The following is a 17796-nucleotide window of genomic DNA, read 5'->3' as shown; positions in this document are numbered from 1 at the left end:
ACAGAGGAATGGATACAGAAAATGTGGTACATTTACACAATGGAGTACTACTCAGCTATTAAAAACAATGAATTTATGAAATTCTTAGGCAAATGGATGTATCTGGAGGATATCATCTGAGTGAGGTAACACAATCACAAAAGAACTCACACAATATGTATTCACTGATAAGTGGATATTAGCCCAGAAACTTAGAATACCCAAGATGCAATTTGCAAAACACATGAAACTCAAGAAGAACGAAGACCAACGTGTGGATACTTTGTTCCTCCTTAGAATAGGGAACATGGTGTTTTATCTTTCAAAGAACAGCTCATGGTAACGGTGGGATGGCAAACCACTCTGCAAAGCAAACATGCACAAATCATCCTGGTTTCTCTCTCCCAGAAATGGAGTGAACATGGTTGTGGTCATAGGAATTTAAGTTTTCCATAGTTTCATATATATTTAGAATATCAACTTCAAATCACCAGCCCCCATGTTAAAAAGCTAGGAGGAGTCACATACCTCTAACCCCAGCACTGTGGAGGCAGACACAGGAGGATCTCTGGAGCTCACTGGACAGGTAGTCTTGACCAGTTGGCAAGTTCCAAATTCAGTGGAAGACTTTGTCTCTTAACAATTAATGGGGAGAGCAGTAGCGGAAGACTTGGGACATTGACTTCTGGCCTCCATATACATGTGCATACAAGTGCACCTCCCTACCCCCCAAGTATGCAAACATACAAGAGCATGGGCACACACATACAACACACATAAAAATTAAAAAAAAAACAGAAACTCTGAAGGTATAAGTATTTAATTAGTTCTTAAGAGGACCACTACTGACAACTAGTTTTCTTAGTCTCAACTATAAGCTGCTAATATTAATAACTTGTAAGTAGAGGTCTCCTATAACAAAGGCAATCGTAGCTATGTATAATATCATATGCACATCATGTATATGATGACAGTAAGTGCTCTATTTCCTGCTTCATATTGCAAAAGATCAGATTCATTTCCATTAGCTTTTAGATAGCTCTTTATTAGTGTATGAGTGCATGCATGTAGCTGTACATGTGGTATATAGTGAGGTTAAGAGAACAAATAGAGGGAGCTGCTTCTCTCCTTTTACCACTTGGTCTTGGGGATCAAACTGAGGTTATCAGGCTTGGCAGCAAGCATCTTTACCTGGCGAGCCATCTTTCTTACTGGACCTCCATTAAGTTTTGTGATTACGATTAGTCATCTCTTTAGCTAATGCCTGAAAAGAATGCCCTAACCATAAACTCATTATATGTCCATCCCTTTCAGGAAACTGATACAACCAAGCAATAGGGAAGCTTGTAATAAATGATTGTCAAAAAATTATTTTTATAATATATATTATTTTAATGTAATTTTCTCTACCATCCACTCACTCTCCCACAACGCTTTCTCAAAAAAATAAGACCAAAAAAGCATTTAGGTGACATACAAAAAGACAATATTTATTTTACTTTCTTATAAGTAGTTCAACAGAAAGCCTTCTACTTGAAGACATTACTGAAAACATTAACATTATTTTATGCATCCCTTCAGTGCCCAGATTCAGAAAAAAGTTCATCTGAATGAAAAAAGGAATGGTCCTCCTTATGTTGGGTTTACTTATGTAGGTGGGGGGAAATCCATATACCTTAGTCAAAATAATATGTGAACCTACACGTTTTCAATAAGTAATGTACTCATATTTTTAAGAGTTCCTAAGGCCTGGAGATTACTTTTGTCTGTTAAAACAAAGGTACTCCTGTTACCTGTCCCCTTTCCCCCTGCTATTGTACTACTGAAAGAGAATTTGAAGCAAAATATGATGTCTTTGTTCCCATGCTGCAAGACTGTCAGCATAGATAGTTTCCACAGCATTTCAAAACATGCTCTTTCCCACCATTAAAATAGGCCAGTAGTTAAAAAAATATTTTGGTTCTGTGCAAGGCATTTAAGGTGCTTTCATTCTCAGAACTATGATACCCTGGGTAAGGAGTATTTCATTCTTATGCAAGAAAGTCAAGAAAGCCACGTCTTCTTTCTAGTGAATAGCAGGAGAAACTGCAATATCTAAGATGCCTGTATCCCAGCTGCAAGCTGATGCCCAAAAGGGCCAGGAGGAAATACCTGTGCATCAATTGTGCCGTGCTCCAATAGTTCCTGAAATTCCAGGCACAATGCTCCTCTACTACCACAGAAGCAAGGTTCCCCTTTGTACAAACCTGTGGAGAGAAGGGTCTCTTATCTTCCCTGCTTAAGAACAAGAGACACAAGTGGCATCATTTTATTAACCGGAACTGGTACATGCCTGGAGAATTTTGATATAAAATTCTTTAGTTCTTGCTAGTGATCTGTGTGTATGAGAAAGAGAAGGAAGGTACCTCTCACTGTTTTAAATTTGCAGAAATGGTTGGAATGGGGATATATATATATATATATATATATATATATATATGCTTATATTGTGGGAATGGAATAGAATTGGAAATCTAATATATGCAAAAGTGAGTACATAGTTGGAGCTCCATTTGCCTCCCTCTCAATAAAACACAGAATCGACAGGACCACTTACAGCATAGAAAACAGCCATCCTAAGGCTTATTTCGCAAACAAAGAGAAACAGATATGAATCTTTTTTCCCCTCTCTCAAGCAAATGGAGCTAAATTCTAAGTGGAAAAAAAAGATATCATCTCTATTTAGAAAACACACAGAAACACCAATTGCTCAAAAACCTCAAATAATTGCAGGCTCACAGGTAAGTTGCAAAATACGTATGAATTACATATTGTTCAGTGTACTCATTTTTTTTTACCTGAGATGCAGAGTATTCCCTGCTCCACTAGGTAGTCTAAGGAAAATTGTATCCTCGATTCCACTGAGTCAAAAGGCTACAAGAAAGAGGATGGGGGAGCAGGCACAGTGGGACATAAGTATAGAAGATGGGAAGTTCAAAAGTTCAGGAAATGGCTATCTGGAGATAAAGAAAATGCTAAAAAATAATGAGCCCCAAATATATGTAAACCCATGGGTGGGGGGGTCCTATCCCTCATACTTAAGGGTTTTGCACAAGCTAGATACATAGACAAAACTTGAATAGCAGAAATGAAAGGTGGGCATACATCATTAGAGATGTCTTGGTTCCAACGTGAATGCTACCTCATTCTGCCTCCATTGTTCTAAAAAGACCAGCAATAACATAAATCAGTCTTGGTGGAGAAGTTGCCCATGGCTTTTCTGTACGTGTCATTGCCTTGGCCCAAGATGATTTCTGGAAATTTCAAAGCAGAGGAAAATGCTATTGAAGTGGATAATGATAATGCATTTTGATAGCCACAAACATTACTCAGTGGGTCCCCAAACAATAGGCAGCAGATTGTATCAGTTTTGTTTGCTAGATGTTCTGTGGGAATCTAGTACAGCATTAGTGTACACACCCCAAATGAATTTCCTCACAAGAAAAATTTTCTTGATATTATTCCACATAAAGAATACAGAGCAAGCAGAGATTCCTTAGGAAGCCATCACAATTCCTGATAAGATGAATTGATGGTCATTGTCCCCTTGTCTTTGTCCTCTAGTTTGGAGATTTGGCAAAGGACATCTGCTTTTAGGATTGAACAAGAACGAGAAGAACTCTGCTTTTCTTGAAGAGCTCCTTTGGTTTGGATTTTCAATGCAAAAGTCACATCAAGACCTGTGGCTCTTAGGAGCTGCCTGTTTTTCAAGAGTAGTTTCAGTGTCTATTTAACAAGTCCCCAGATAACAAATGGAGAATGCAATCAATCTTCACAGGGTCACATTGAAGGCAAGAAAGAAATCACTTCTCCCCATCAAGGAGCAGCTTTCTTCAGGTTTTCTATCAGCACTACAGAATCGGTTTCTTCTTTGGATTGTTTCTCATAGATGTCATACTTCTTCCAGTGCTGGAAAGAAGGACAAAAACATGCACAATGACTTTTCTCAACAGTAGTCTTTCCTTGCATACTCTGAGTCAGGGCTTATTTTGAAGTTTGCGTGCACAGGAACCATAAGTGGAATGGTTTCCTGCTTTGGGGTTTTTGATCTAATATTATAAATCTAGTTGGACAATTAATGAAGAATTAACATTAAAGATGGGAAAAGCATAGGGCTGCTCCATGATGAATAATAGCTGTCTGGAGAAAGACACATTGAGATCTTTCCAAATCTAGAGATAGCCTTTTAGAGATGAACCAAAGGGTAGCCTACTTTTCAAACTGTTTCATCTGGGCTTCTCTTTCCTCCTACTCAAACCTGACCACTGCTCCAGAAACACCCCAGGCTCACAAAAGCCACTGAACATCTAGTGAACAAGGCACTGGATACCCCCAAAGTCTTAGTCTTGAAACCTGTGAAAGGCTTTATATGAACAGCTTTATTTAACATCATTTGCCAGACCTTATTTGCTAGACATTATGTATAATGAGCTCATTATTCATAAGACAAGCTCCCCCTGTACGGGATTCAAGCACGTCTTTTATGGTAAAAAGTCAACATTCTGGTTCCACATGGCCGCCTCTATCTGTCAATCTGGGGCTAAGAGTGAAATCCAAATTCAGTTCTCTCCTCTGTAAAATAAAGCTGCGAGACAAATAACAACAACAACAACAAAACCTAGAGGTGGGCAAACTATGAGGCACAGGCCAATCTGGCTAACTGTCCTTTTGAGGAAGTCAAGTTTTACTGAAATATATATATATATATATATATATATATATATATATATATATGGTATAAAAGTATCTGTATGTTGGTTATGAAAGTGGCTTTCTTTGTGGTGTAAGATTTAAATTTTTCCAGAGAGTAAATGATTAATAAACAAGAACAAGCCTTTGCAGGAGAAAAAAAAAAAAAACCCTTCACCACTCCCTGCACAAGATTATGTCTGAGTTCCTTCTTTTCTCCTTTGGTGTTCTATAGTCCATTAAGCTTATGGGAAGAAATAGAAGTCAGAGAAATAGGCACATGAACAGCCTGTTGAACTGTGTCAGGCTATGGCACTGAGGAAATTAGGAACTTCTAGTATTAGTGAATGGAGCTAGAAGCTTAGAGGGCTGTTTAAAAATTTTTTTCCCTAAATAAAAATATTTAACCCTAACATCTAACAGAGTTGATAAAGTGATATTAACAAGTGCAAGTGCTGATGGGTGTGTATTGGATCCCTCCCACATTGTTGATGAGAATGTGTGAAATAGTCATACACTGAGCACATGACCCAAAAGTCCTGCTCCTGTGTATTTACCCAGAAGAAATGAAAACATGACCATATCAAGACTTCTGCATGAACATGTACAGCACCCCTACTCATGACAACTAGATATAACTGTGATGTCCTTACGAAAGTGAATATTTAAATAAACTATGTCATACTTCTTAGCAACAAAGAGAAGTAAAAGTGGAATGGTTTCCTGCTTTGGGGTTTTTGATCTAATATTATAAATCTAGTTGGACAATTAATGAAGAATTAACATTAAAGATGGGAAAAGCATAGGGCTGCTCCATGATGAATAATAGCTGTCTGGAGAAAGACACATTGAGATCTTTCCAAATCTAGAGATAGCTTTTTAGAGATGAACCAAAGGGTAGCCTACTTTTCAAACTGTTTCATCTGGGCTTCTCTTTCCTCCTACTCAAACCTGACCACTGCTCCAGAAACACCCCAGGCTCACAAAAGCCACTGACATATGCAACAGTATGAATATTTTGCTAATGCATTATTGCTAAGTGAAAGAAGACAGACTCAGAAATCCATGTACTTTATGATTCCATTTATATGACACTATGGAAAAAGAAAAGTTCTTGGGACAGAAAATAGATCAGTGGTTGCAAAAAATAGATCAGCAGTTGCAAGGGTCTTGAGTAGTAGTTCTTAACCTTCCTAATGTTGTGACCTTTTAATACAGTTCCTTTTGTTATGGTGGCTGCAACCATAAAATGATTTTTATTACTACTTCATAACTGTAATTTTGCTACTGTTATGAATCATAACATCTGTGTTTTCCAATGATTTTAGGAGAGCCTGTGGAAGAGTTCTTCCATCTCCAAAGGGATTGACAGAAGCATTCTATATCTCAAAATTACATTTATTCTTCAAATTGAACACTTTAAAGGAGTGACAGTTTGTTACTTGTAAGTTGTACTTCAAAAAGTTCTATATTTAAAACAATGTGAAGTATGCAGGCTTCTAACAAAAACAATTTAAATAACTCTATAATCTTAAACAACAGCTTACTCAATAAATGGCATGCCAGCCAGCTAAGAATTTGAGAACCAAACTTAAACCTTTCCTCATAGTCTACACCAATAAAGCCTTGAAGGATTAAAGCCCTAAATATAAGATGCAAAGTCAACTAAATACCTAGGGAACAACTATATCTCCCATGGGATGGGCTTTCTGCCCATAAAAGAAGTTTTTTTTTTTTAAAGGTTGGTTTAGTGCAGAAAAAGAAAAATAAACCATTTGTATATAATTAAGCACCATAAATACAATGGCTGACAACACAAAGGATTAATATTTAATATATGAAGCTAAAGATATTGTTCAGTTGGTAGAGTGCTTGCCTTGCATGGATCAGACCTTGGGTCTCATCCATCAATATATAAAGAACCTTACAAACCACCAAGGAAAAGATAAATATTGCAGGGTATAAAAGGACAGGGAACATCCCAGCACTTGGGAGGCAGAGGCAGGCGGATTTCTGAGTTTGAGGCCAGTCTGGTCTAAAGAGTGAGTTCCAGGGAAGCCAGGGCTACACAGAGAAACCCTATCTCGAAAAACCAGAAAAAAAAAAAAGGGACAAGGAACAAGAATTTTACAAAATAAACAGCCTAAGACAATGCACTAATAAAACTTAAAATCTATTATATAAGATTTCCTCACCTATCAAAACACCCATAGATTTTTTAAAACATTACTTATCAATACATTGGGAAAACTGTGTCCAAACAAGTATTTGTACCCTACTACTCTACTGGTAAAATCTAGACATTTGTATACACTACTTTTAATATATACTTCTTGTGAATATATAAGTGTTTGAATTCTCCTGTTTTGCACAAGTAATTCTGGATGTTTCATTTAGCAACATATGTTCTAAATTTTCATAAATTGGCAAAACAGAACTATCTCATTTTCTTTACATCTAAAAACCATTTCATTGCATGAATGCACCATAACTTATTCAAGCCAGACAACCTTTCTGGATAATAACTTGTCACATCAAATCCACAAATTTACAAGCTACAGGTACTTGGGGAATAGTTCATATATAGCATGTGCAAGCTTCCATCCTCAGCAGAGAGAGAGGGGGGGGAGGGGGAGGAGGAGGGGAAGGGGAGAGGGAGAGGGAAGATGGAGAGGGGAGAGGGAGGGGGAGAGGGAGGAAAGGGAGAGAGGGAGACAAAGACAGAGAGACAGAGAGACCATGAGATCCAAAAATCTGTTTTTACATCAAAGGCTATACAAAAACAAGTGGCAGCTGGCAGGATTTAACTTATAATTTGTATTTTGTAGAGATATGATGGCAGAAAGGTAGTTGTGGCAACATGGTATGGTATTTGTCTTTCTCCAAATACAATCACTTAAAAAATAAAAGGTAGAAAAGCAAAAATGGATGGATGGATAGATAAGTAAAATTTGCTAACAGATTTTACAGCTAAACTAGATAAAAACTGATTCCCCTTGAATCCAAATAAGAGTTAATGGGGACAAACAAATGATAGTTATATGACAAGAATAATAAACAGCTGTGGAAGAATATACAAAATGAATCAATGTGGCATCCAAGAGATTTGAGAAGTTGATGGGAACTCAAATAGCAGTGAGCTAATTTCTGAACATATTCCAAAAATGGAAAGGGTCTGTTAACTCAAAAAAAAAAAACAATAAAAAATAAACCAAACCATGGTCCAGACATGAGCAGTCAAAACTGAATGTTCTCAACTTCTTTGCAGGATGGAGCTGCATTCTGAGAAGAGATTAGTGGGAATAGACTCTGATTGGCAGGGCAGGGAAAAGAAGTGGGTGAGAAGAAAGAAAATCCAAATCAATGTAGATATGGAGAGGAGGGAATGAGGGATGGAGTAAGAAGTTATAAAAAGAATAAAGGGCCAGATATAGTGGCACATGCATGGAAGCCCAGCACCTGGGAAGCAAAGGTAGAAGGATCATTGTAAAAGCAAGGGAGACCAGGGCGACACAGTAAGACCCTGTCCCATTACTGCCTCCACCACCAAAGAGAAGGAAAGGCAGGCAAGTGGGAAGAGGCCAGACTTCTGGAAGTCATTTGTATCACAATTTTGAGAATTTCTCAAAAGCAGTAGAAAGGGAGGGCATACAATCATGAAATTAGTTAAACTGAGGACACAAATGAAGCCTCTTTCTCAAAGCTTAGGAAAGTAATTTCAAATAAAAATTAACAACAGAACAATATCCTTAGAGAACTAACAGTTGCCAGAAAAAAATGCCCACGAATACTAAACCCTAACATGTCAAAATTATATGGAGAAAAATTTACAAGGAATGAGAAGTTATAAATCCCATGAAGGAATGTATAAAAATCCAGAACAAGAAGGATTCAGAAATAAGATGAGAAAACTTGGTAAAGAATTAGAGGTAAGGTGAAATGATAATTTTATTTCAGAAATGAAGATTAAGCTAGAGAGAACATGGGTGAGCAAACACAACAAATCATTAGATAATATTTTCAGGGAAGTAGAAGGTGAAATGGAGGATTTCTACAATTATTTAGGAGGGCATGACAGATACAAAAGAAAGAAAGGCAAAGAAAAGAGTAGAATAGGCTAGAGATTGTACATATAAAATGCTTGAGAGTAAAGTGTTTGCGGTTTGGGAATTTGTTTCAAAATTGAATATACACACACAAATCAAGATATTGTAGTTGGGACCCAAGTCTAACCCAGACTTCTTTCATGTTTCACACATATGAAGTCATAACTGAAGATGTTATATATCCTATTAAAATTTTATGCATAAAACCAAGTTCTGGGAGGTAGAATTTCCCATTTGTGGCATCATAGTGGCCCTGAAAATATTTCAAATATTCTAGCATTCTAGATTTTAGATTTTTACATTAGAGGTCTTCAACTTATACCTGAAAAAAAGAATCATCCCAGAATGGCCAACACAATGAACGGTTCTGATAAGATCATTGAATTTTGTGAGAAAAAAATTTGGAAAAGTCAGGGGGAAACTCAAATATTTTAATACAGAAATATTGTCAGATGTTTTAAAACCACTTTATATCAGAAGAAAATGTATGAACACATTTAAGATAGTCAAGGAAGGACCTTTGTGTGTGTGTGTGTATGTGTGTGTGCATGTGTGTGTGTGTGGTGGGTGTTGTTGCACTGAGTTCTTGTTTGTTTTGTTTTGAGGTTTGGGGGTTTGCTTTTTAAAAATTCCTTATGTGTGCTGTCACAACCACTATGAGTTCCATGTGCAACAGCCCTGCTGTTCCTTTTGATCACCCATCATCTCTGCCCCCTCCTCTGCAAGGATCCCTGAGTCTTGGTTACCCAGAGCCAGAAAGATAAACATCACATGTTTTCGCTCATCTGTGATATTAGCTTTGAATTTTCAGATATGTTTGGTTTATTTGGAATACCCATAAAGGTCTGGAAATTACTAACATCCCACAGAAAAGCATGAGAAAGGGAGAGGAGACAAAAATGTACTGGTATAAATGGTTTAAAGCTAATAACGGAACAGGAAGTGTTAAAGTGGATAGGGGATGGGAGAAGAGGCTAGAGGAAGGAACCCATGGAGGAGAAATTAACCCCAAAGCCATTTAGAGGAAACTTTGTACTGTAGAAGCTTCCCTATCATGTTCCAATGAATATTCTCAATGGGGTGGTCACAGAGATAGCCCTGGTTGAATCAAATGAATCACAAAACAAACCCAAAACTCAAGAATCCAGAAAAGGGAATGGTAGGGAAAGGAGGGCATGGAGTTGAATGAGATGAGAAAGAATAAGGGAAGATGTGTGTGGGGTCAGCTGTAATACAGAATACATGGGCTGTCATACATTATGTTCATGTTTTTTTTCTCTCTGTCTCTCTATCCATCCCCTTTCTCCCCTTATTAGCATCATAGCCTTTCTGTAGGCAATGCATGAAATATGCCCATACAAGAGAGAAAGAAGGAACACAGGCTCTCACCTAGGATTCAATTTTATGAATTTTATGCCAGTCTAATTTTAAAATCCATAAAATTACCAATCCACAGTTCAATCTTTAATCTGTCATTTAAGATAAAAGAAATGAATCATCAACAATAGAATAGTGGCCAGAGATGAAAGCATCACAGGTTTTTAGATTGTAAAGCAATACATTCAAGAGTATTATAGAATATCCGGTCTCAATTTAACATTATTTTCAAGTTTGATTACAGTATTTCTCAATGTCTACTTACTAAGTACAGTAAGCTTTGTACAGAATAGCAGTCTTTTAGACACAGTAGGACCTATTTCATACCCCAGCCCTTTTCTGAGCAACAGTTAAAAAAAACAAACAAAAAAAAAGGCTGAACAGGACAAATTGGAGATCCCACATCTAAGAGAACCTGTTGAATGTGGAATGAAAGAGACTAATTTGAATTTGAAACTATTTGTTGTGTCCATTAACCCAACTCCTCATTTTAGAGACCAATAAAAGAAAAATAATTAAGCATGCATTCTGCCCTTCTAGCAGAAATTTAATTTCAGAGCAGCCAATGAGCCTAGCTGACAACCAAAAAGAAATGCTTCACAGGAAACTGCACTTTAAGAACACCTCAAACCGAGGAAAGCAACGGGATCCTCTGGTGTGAAAGGCATCCGCTGAAGGTTTGACAGGGTGCCAGCACAATACCCAACAAAGTATCTCCAAGTGCCACCGGTTGGGGGTGGGGGAGGGGACAGGGAAGAATGCAAGTAACAGGAGAGAATATGCTGGTGCCATCTTAAAAACTGTGGTTAATCTTAGCCCCGCTGATGCTGGGATAATTGGATGGCATCTACCTCTAGACAACTGAGACACCTGAAAAAAAATCTGAGCAGGGCCTGAGCCTTAATTGATATTAGGAACTCATAATCTTTAAAGCACAGCGATGCTCGCACAGCTACAGAGGAAAGTATTCTTTGGTTTTTTTTTTTTTTTTTTTTTTTGCCTGTTTGTTTGTTTGGTGGTTGGTTGGGTTTTGTTTTCAAAGATATATACTGAAGTAAAAAATTTAAATATTTGGAATTTTAAAAGCTAGTTTTTGTCTGAACATGTACAAGTGGCACAGCACAGTTGCCTACCAAGAAATGTGGGGAAAAGAGTGTGCTTTTCTTTTTTAATGGATGCAAGAAACAGAGCTATAGAAGGGTAGCAATTCCTTCTGCGATCCCCTCCTCCACCCTGAGTGTGGCCAGCAGCCCATTCAGTCACATGGAAAAGGCAAACAGCAAAGCAACAGGAGAAAAATTGCTGTTGGCCAAACTGTTACTACAGTGATGAACACAACAGCATAAAACCACTAGAAACCTTACGAAAAACTGCACGGACCATTGATTTGTGCTCACATCTAAATACATTTTTTTAAAGGAGCATTATCAATAAAAGTAATGGGTATTTAAAATTCATGGCTTTTTTTCTTTGCATTAAAAGATGACATCTTTGGGCTACTTGGTTCTAGTCCAGGTTTTATAGTCACTTGTCTACCTTTAAAGACTTCTTGGTGGCTTCCAAAATCCCTGTCTCTAATGATGATGTTAAGAGAAACTCTAGGATTTTGCAAATTTGTAATTCAGTATGTGTCTCATCAGACAGCATTCAAGGTCATGTATGTGACCTTATGTGACTAAATGATTCTGGAAGGAAAAAAGCTGCCATTTTATAGCATGTACATCACTTGTGAGGACTACTTCTGTGTAAAGGAGGCAGATTATGGAGTCTGTAAGATGGGCTCATGGGTGATGGCTCTTGTTTGTTGCTCAAGCCCAGAAACCTGACTTTAATTCCCAGGACCCACATAATACTGAATTGAGAGAAGTAACAAGTTGTCTGACTACACAGCATCCCCCAACACACAGAGAATGCATTTTGGTTTTCTTGTTTTTTGTTTTGTTTTGCTTTGCTTTTTTTTTTTTGAAAAGCAGATTATTCATTTGCTTAAAAGCAGAGAGAAAATTGTTCCCTTACCCTTTCCCATGTGTGGCATTATTTTATTATACTTTTAGTTCGAATGAACTGATTTTGTTTAATGGTCTGCAGTCACTATGAGAGAAAATACCTCATGCTTTCAATGGTCCATCTTTTCAGTACACCTCGCTCACGAAATTACAGAATTATCTGACTCATTGGGACAAAAACAACATATTATCCTTTAGACAGCAAATTGAAAAATCTCTCGCAATTTTCCCGTCTCTGAGAAATATAATTGATCTGATTTTGCCATCTGCGTTGCCATCATTCACTCTACCACTCAGAACTGGAAACTTACAGTTATTCTCTTTTCTCCCCACCTTTCATCACCCACGCAGAGTCACCAAGTCAAGGTGCGTTCCTTTAATAATGGATCTTATTAGCAGTCTCCTCTGCTGCCATGTACATCTTAGTCTCTATTATCTCCCAGACATGCATGACTACAATAGTCTTCCTCCTTGCTAATGATTTGTACGTGGTTTCTTTCATTGTAAAGGTAATACATGCTGATTATAGGCAATTTGGAAATTTCAGGGAGATAGACAGAGAGGATCAGCTACCCATAATCCCTCTGACCCAGTTCTTTCTACTCATTGTTCTATATGTACTTAATACAGTTTTCTAAAACTTGGGATTATGATTTAATACATATTTATAATTTGTTTTGTACTCACAAAGGTCGGTTTGGTTTTTTTTTTTTTTTTTTTGGTGAGATACTGTTCTTTGAAACTAACTTTTAAAAGAAAAAATCATGCAATGGATAGAAGTCTGACTGCAGCTGTCTTATTTTATAAGTAAATTGTCCTTCTAGCTGAAAGCTGTTAAGTTTTCACTATCCTTAGACATGATACATACCCCTTTGATCACTTTATATGTCTTATCAAACTTTTCTGACACTTAGACAGCCATTTATGAGATTCAAACATTTCATCTGCTTGTGGGAAATTCTGTTATTTCACTAATTTTGGTTCTCATCTGTTATTTCAATAAGTCATTATTTATATGTTGATTTCACGTCATTTATCTACCAATTCTCCTACTATTTTCCCCATAGCATATTTTTGTTCTGGAAAACAAAATCAATTCTTAATTGATGGTAGCTCATTGGTTACTATATTTTCATATTAGAGCAAAATGGTGCATGAATCATTCTTGTGCCATGGTTCGGTTATTCCCAGATTATGTATTTCCAAGAGTATAATTTACAAGAGCATAGGGGCTTATTATATTTTACCCAGTTATTGTCAAGAAAGAAAATACAGGTTAAACACCCCTAATCCAAAACAACTCAAATTCTCAAGTGTGCCAAAATCTGAAACTACAAAAGTTCTGGATTTTGGTTGGGTGTAGTGTTAAATGTCACTTGGGAGTCAGGGCAGCTAGATCTCTGTGACTTCAAAGCCAGCCTGATCTACCTAGTGAGTTCCAGGCTTGTCAGGGCTACATAGTGAGACCCTCCATTTAAAATAAAGAAGTTTCAAAATTTGGATTCCTGATTTTCAGTCTATGTATTATTTCAAAATCTTAAAAAAAAATTCTGTTCTCAAGCATTTCAGACGAGTAACAGTACTGCATGACAAGTATCCTTTTTTTATTTACTTGTTAACAACTAGATCTTTTTTTTTTTTTTGAGACAGAGTTTCTCTGTGTAGCCCTGGCTGTCCTGGAACTCACTCTATAGACCAGGCTGGCCTCGAACTCAGAAATCTGCCTGCCTCTGCCTCCAAGTGCTGGGATTAAAGCACCACACCCGGCTCTTATTTCTTTATACAATTTAATTAAGATGGGAGTTTATACCTTGTCCTATTTACTTTTCGAATGCTATAAAGAGACACCATGACCAAGGTACCTGATAGAAGGACAAGTTTAGAGGGGCCTTACAGTCATTGACCATCATGTGGGGGAGCACAGCATCAGACAGGGAGGCAGGCATGACACTGCAGCAGAGAGCTCATATCTCATCCACAAGCATGAGGTATAGAGTTAACTGGTCCTGGAGTGGGCTTAGGGAACTTCAGTGACAAATATTTTCCAACAAGGCCACACCTCATAATCTTTCCCAAACAGTTCCACCATCTGAGGACTGAGTATTCACACATAGAAGCCTATGGGGTCCACTTTTATTCAAACCACCACATAACTTATTGGTTGGTATATGATGTGAATTTGGTGTTTGCTCACAAACACTGGACATTTGGATTGTGGTATTTTACCTAGTCTCCATCCTGCTGAGAAGAAAAGCAAACTCAAATATTATACCACGGCCTGGCATTGGGGCCAATATGTTTCAGCATAGTAGTAGTGGAAATTACAGAATGAGGGTGAATAGGAGAGTGCATGCCCTGCTACTATTCCAAATGGAAAGATTTTAAGTAAGTAACTCTGGCCAAAAAAACCATCTACTGCTGCAAACTAGGCCTACTTCCAGTTTGATGCCATGCATGTACCTCCTTTCTCTAATCCACCTTTGTAGCAGGAGAATGTTATTACTCATACCTGATACCTTCTCCCTGCATACTATTCATAATATGATCTCAAGTCGTCTTCTTGTAACTCCTCTATCCTAACCATCTACTGTTAAACCAACATCATAGAAGACAATGAGGTACTTGAGGACAAGCATTCTATCATACAGGAAGTAATAAGCACAAGAACAAAGGCAAGGGAGTTCTAGAATCTCAACCCTCAACTAGCTGTGTGACTAAGGCCAAGTTTCTTGACCTTCCTGAGTCTATGTCCTCATCTGGAAAAGGATACTAACAGCACTCTCTTAATTGTTTCCTCTATGCTGTGACTAAATACTTGTGACAAAGGCAACTTAGAGCGGAAAGGGTTTATTTTAGCACACAGCTCATGATACAGTTCATCACAGCAGAGAAATCAAGGCAACAGGAGTTTGAAGCAGCTAATAACCTCTCATCCACAAAAAAGAAAAGAAAACAGAGATGAATGCCTACTAATGCTCAGCTTGCTTTCTGCACCCTATACAGTCCAGTATCCACTGCCCAGGAAATGGTCTCAACCACAACTAAAATGGGCCTTCTCGCATCAGTTAGTATAACTGAGATAATCCCCTGCAAGCACATCCAGAGACCTGTCTTCCAGGTGATTCCAGATTCCATCGACAGCACTCACCACCACAAGCACCCATACTATAGAGTTGTTATGAGAACTCAGTAAGGTACATAAGCCAAGCACTTGTTTCCCCTTCCTGATATATACTAGATGTTCCAATAACTGCTTTCAGCATTTCTTGGAGTAGCTGTTGAAATAAAGAATGCTATGGTACATAGATAGTGTTACCAGGACACAAATCACCTATAGCCTCTTGTTAAATATGCAGATTTGTAGGATTCATCCCCTGACTTGTCAGCAGTTCTGGAGACAGTGCCCAGGAACCTGTACTTCTTGCCAGAATTCCAGTTGACTATGACTCAATAGAGTTGAAGGCCCATTAGTTGCCACACTAAGTTTACATACATTATACAGTCTTTCTGATAGACTGCTTGACCTACCTGCCCAGTAGTACCCTGGCTTGGGCATTACCACTCTCTACAAAAGTGGTCTGATTTTAAATTAAAGTACTCTACAAGAACCCTTTTCTGCCAGCCTGTTAGTCTCCTCACTCCCTGTCCCTAGCTGAATAGCATCACTGCCAAATATGAGTCAGTCATTAGTATGAGAGTCAACAATAAATGCATATTATTGCCAAAATCACTACTCACTGGTAACATGCATTAAGCATGTCTAAAGTGTGAGGCATGCTAACTAGTTTTTAATGTTATTATGCTCTGTATTTTAATCCACAAGACAACAGCATGAGACAGGTGCTACTCCTCCTACCATTTTCTAAATGGGAAAACCAAGTTACAGAAAGGCTAAGCAAGTGACCTAAGGTCAAAAAGGCAGTAAATAACACAGTGGCTATCTGAATCCAGACATTGTGACTCCAGAGCACAGGCTATTATCTAGTACACTACAGCACTTCTCTAAATGAAGTGCCCTGTGCCTGTTATTACTAATTTAAGCTATCTACAGTGCTATTAATATCTATTTCATACATGTTCTTCATTATCTTATTAGAGTGAATGCATTTATCACAGAAACCTCAAACTACTATGCTCCTATGCCTTACAAATCTAGTCTTAGGATCTAGAATGAGAGTCTGCAGGAAACCAACAGCTGGAGTGGGTCTGTTCTCTCTGTATGTGCTTAGAGTCCAGCTTTGTAATGCAATTGTATGAAAAAAGTGCATCTTAGCTGTTAATCCTATCTATATTTACTTCTTCTACTTTTAAAAAAGATCTCAAAGTTGAAGGCCCACCACTTAGGTTAGTTTCCCTAAGGAGGCTCTTCCTCCTGTGTGTTTAGATAAAATATCTCATTCCTTAGAAAGAGGATAGGGTCCAGTGATCTGAGACAGACACGGTGTTCTGAGAATTCCTTAGCTTGTATGCTTGGCCAGATATCCAAACATTTTTAAATCAACTCTTTCATCTTTTAAATCAAGTGTAGCCTAAAATAACCAATTTGGTCTGAGGAGGTGACTCATTAGATCTGACCATTTTCTGTGTAAACATTGGGGATCTGGGTTGGAAATATCAGCATCCATTTTAAAAACTGTGCATGGCTGCTGGTGCATGTAACCCCAGTGCTGTGGAGGGCAGGGACATAGGGATCACTTGCTGCCCACCAGCCTCACTGCAGGTTCAGTGAAGACACTTTTTGCAAAGGAATAAGGCAGAGAATATCCCCTCAGCATCCTCCTCTGGCTTCAGCATGCATAACCGCTCCCCAACATATAATATGCACACAATATCCAATTTGAAGAATTCTGATTCATGCTGCAATATGATGAACCTTGAAGACAGGATGCTAAATAAAACAAACCAAACTCAAAAGGGCAAATATTGTGTGATTCCATATATATGATATAGACAATAGATATAGTCTATTCTATATATAGACATATATAGAATAGACAAACACACAGAGCACAATACAGACTAGTGGCTGCCAAGGGGAAGGGATGAGAGAACAGGAAGTTTGAGTTTGGTGAGGTACAATTTCCATTAAGAAGGATGAACAAGTTCTAGAAGTAGATACTGATAGTGGTTGTAAAACATGGAAAATGCATTGGAGGCTACTGAACTATCTTTTCAAAATGATTGGAATAGTCATTTTCATGTTACGTGTATTTTACCATCAGTTCTCAAAATCTCATACCCGACTTCAATACCCCGTGAGACAGTGCTTACCAGGGTATCGTCATTCTGGTCTCCAAACATTTCTTTAAAAATCTTGCCAGGATCAGGAATTGGAGGAAATATAATGATCTTAAGCCTTAAAACAAAACAAAACAAAACAAAACAAAACAAAACAAAACAAAACAAAACAAAACAAAACAGAGATACTTTTTAGATTTAACCTTCTGGTGCATTAGAGTGTCTCACATAAATACAGCTATATTAAAAATAGGCATGCAAAAGTCACAATATACACTGCAGGGGGGATACACAACTTTGATCCCAGCACTCAGAGAGGCAGGCAGATCCCTGTGAGTTTGGGGCTAGCCTGGTCTACAGAG

At 37.9% G+C, this 17796-nt stretch overlaps 1 protein-coding gene across 1 annotated transcript in view; it reads right to left on the bottom strand.

Annotated features, from left to right (window-relative positions):
* Nucleotides 1–1448: 1448 nt before the first annotated feature.
* The window catches only part of Il13ra1 (interleukin 13 receptor subunit alpha 1), a 61827-nt gene continuing 45479 nt past the window's right edge, over nt 1449–17796 (bottom strand). Inside the window, exons 10-11 of the mRNA XM_021153297.2 lie at nt 17468–17552; nt 1449–3927 (exon numbers count right to left, since the gene is read on the bottom strand). Of these exons, the coding sequence (XP_021008956.1) occupies nt 3835–3927; nt 17468–17552 (178 nt within the window). The 3' untranslated portion in view covers nt 1449–3834. The remainder of the gene's footprint in view (nt 3928–17467; nt 17553–17796) is intronic.

This window comes from Mus caroli, chromosome X (genome assembly GCF_900094665.2).
Source record: "Mus caroli chromosome X, CAROLI_EIJ_v1.1, whole genome shotgun sequence".
NCBI lineage: Eukaryota > Metazoa > Chordata > Mammalia > Rodentia > Muridae > Mus > Mus caroli.
The sequence above is the reverse complement of the archived record's forward strand: the minus strand, read 5'-3'. Positions and strand labels throughout refer to the sequence as shown.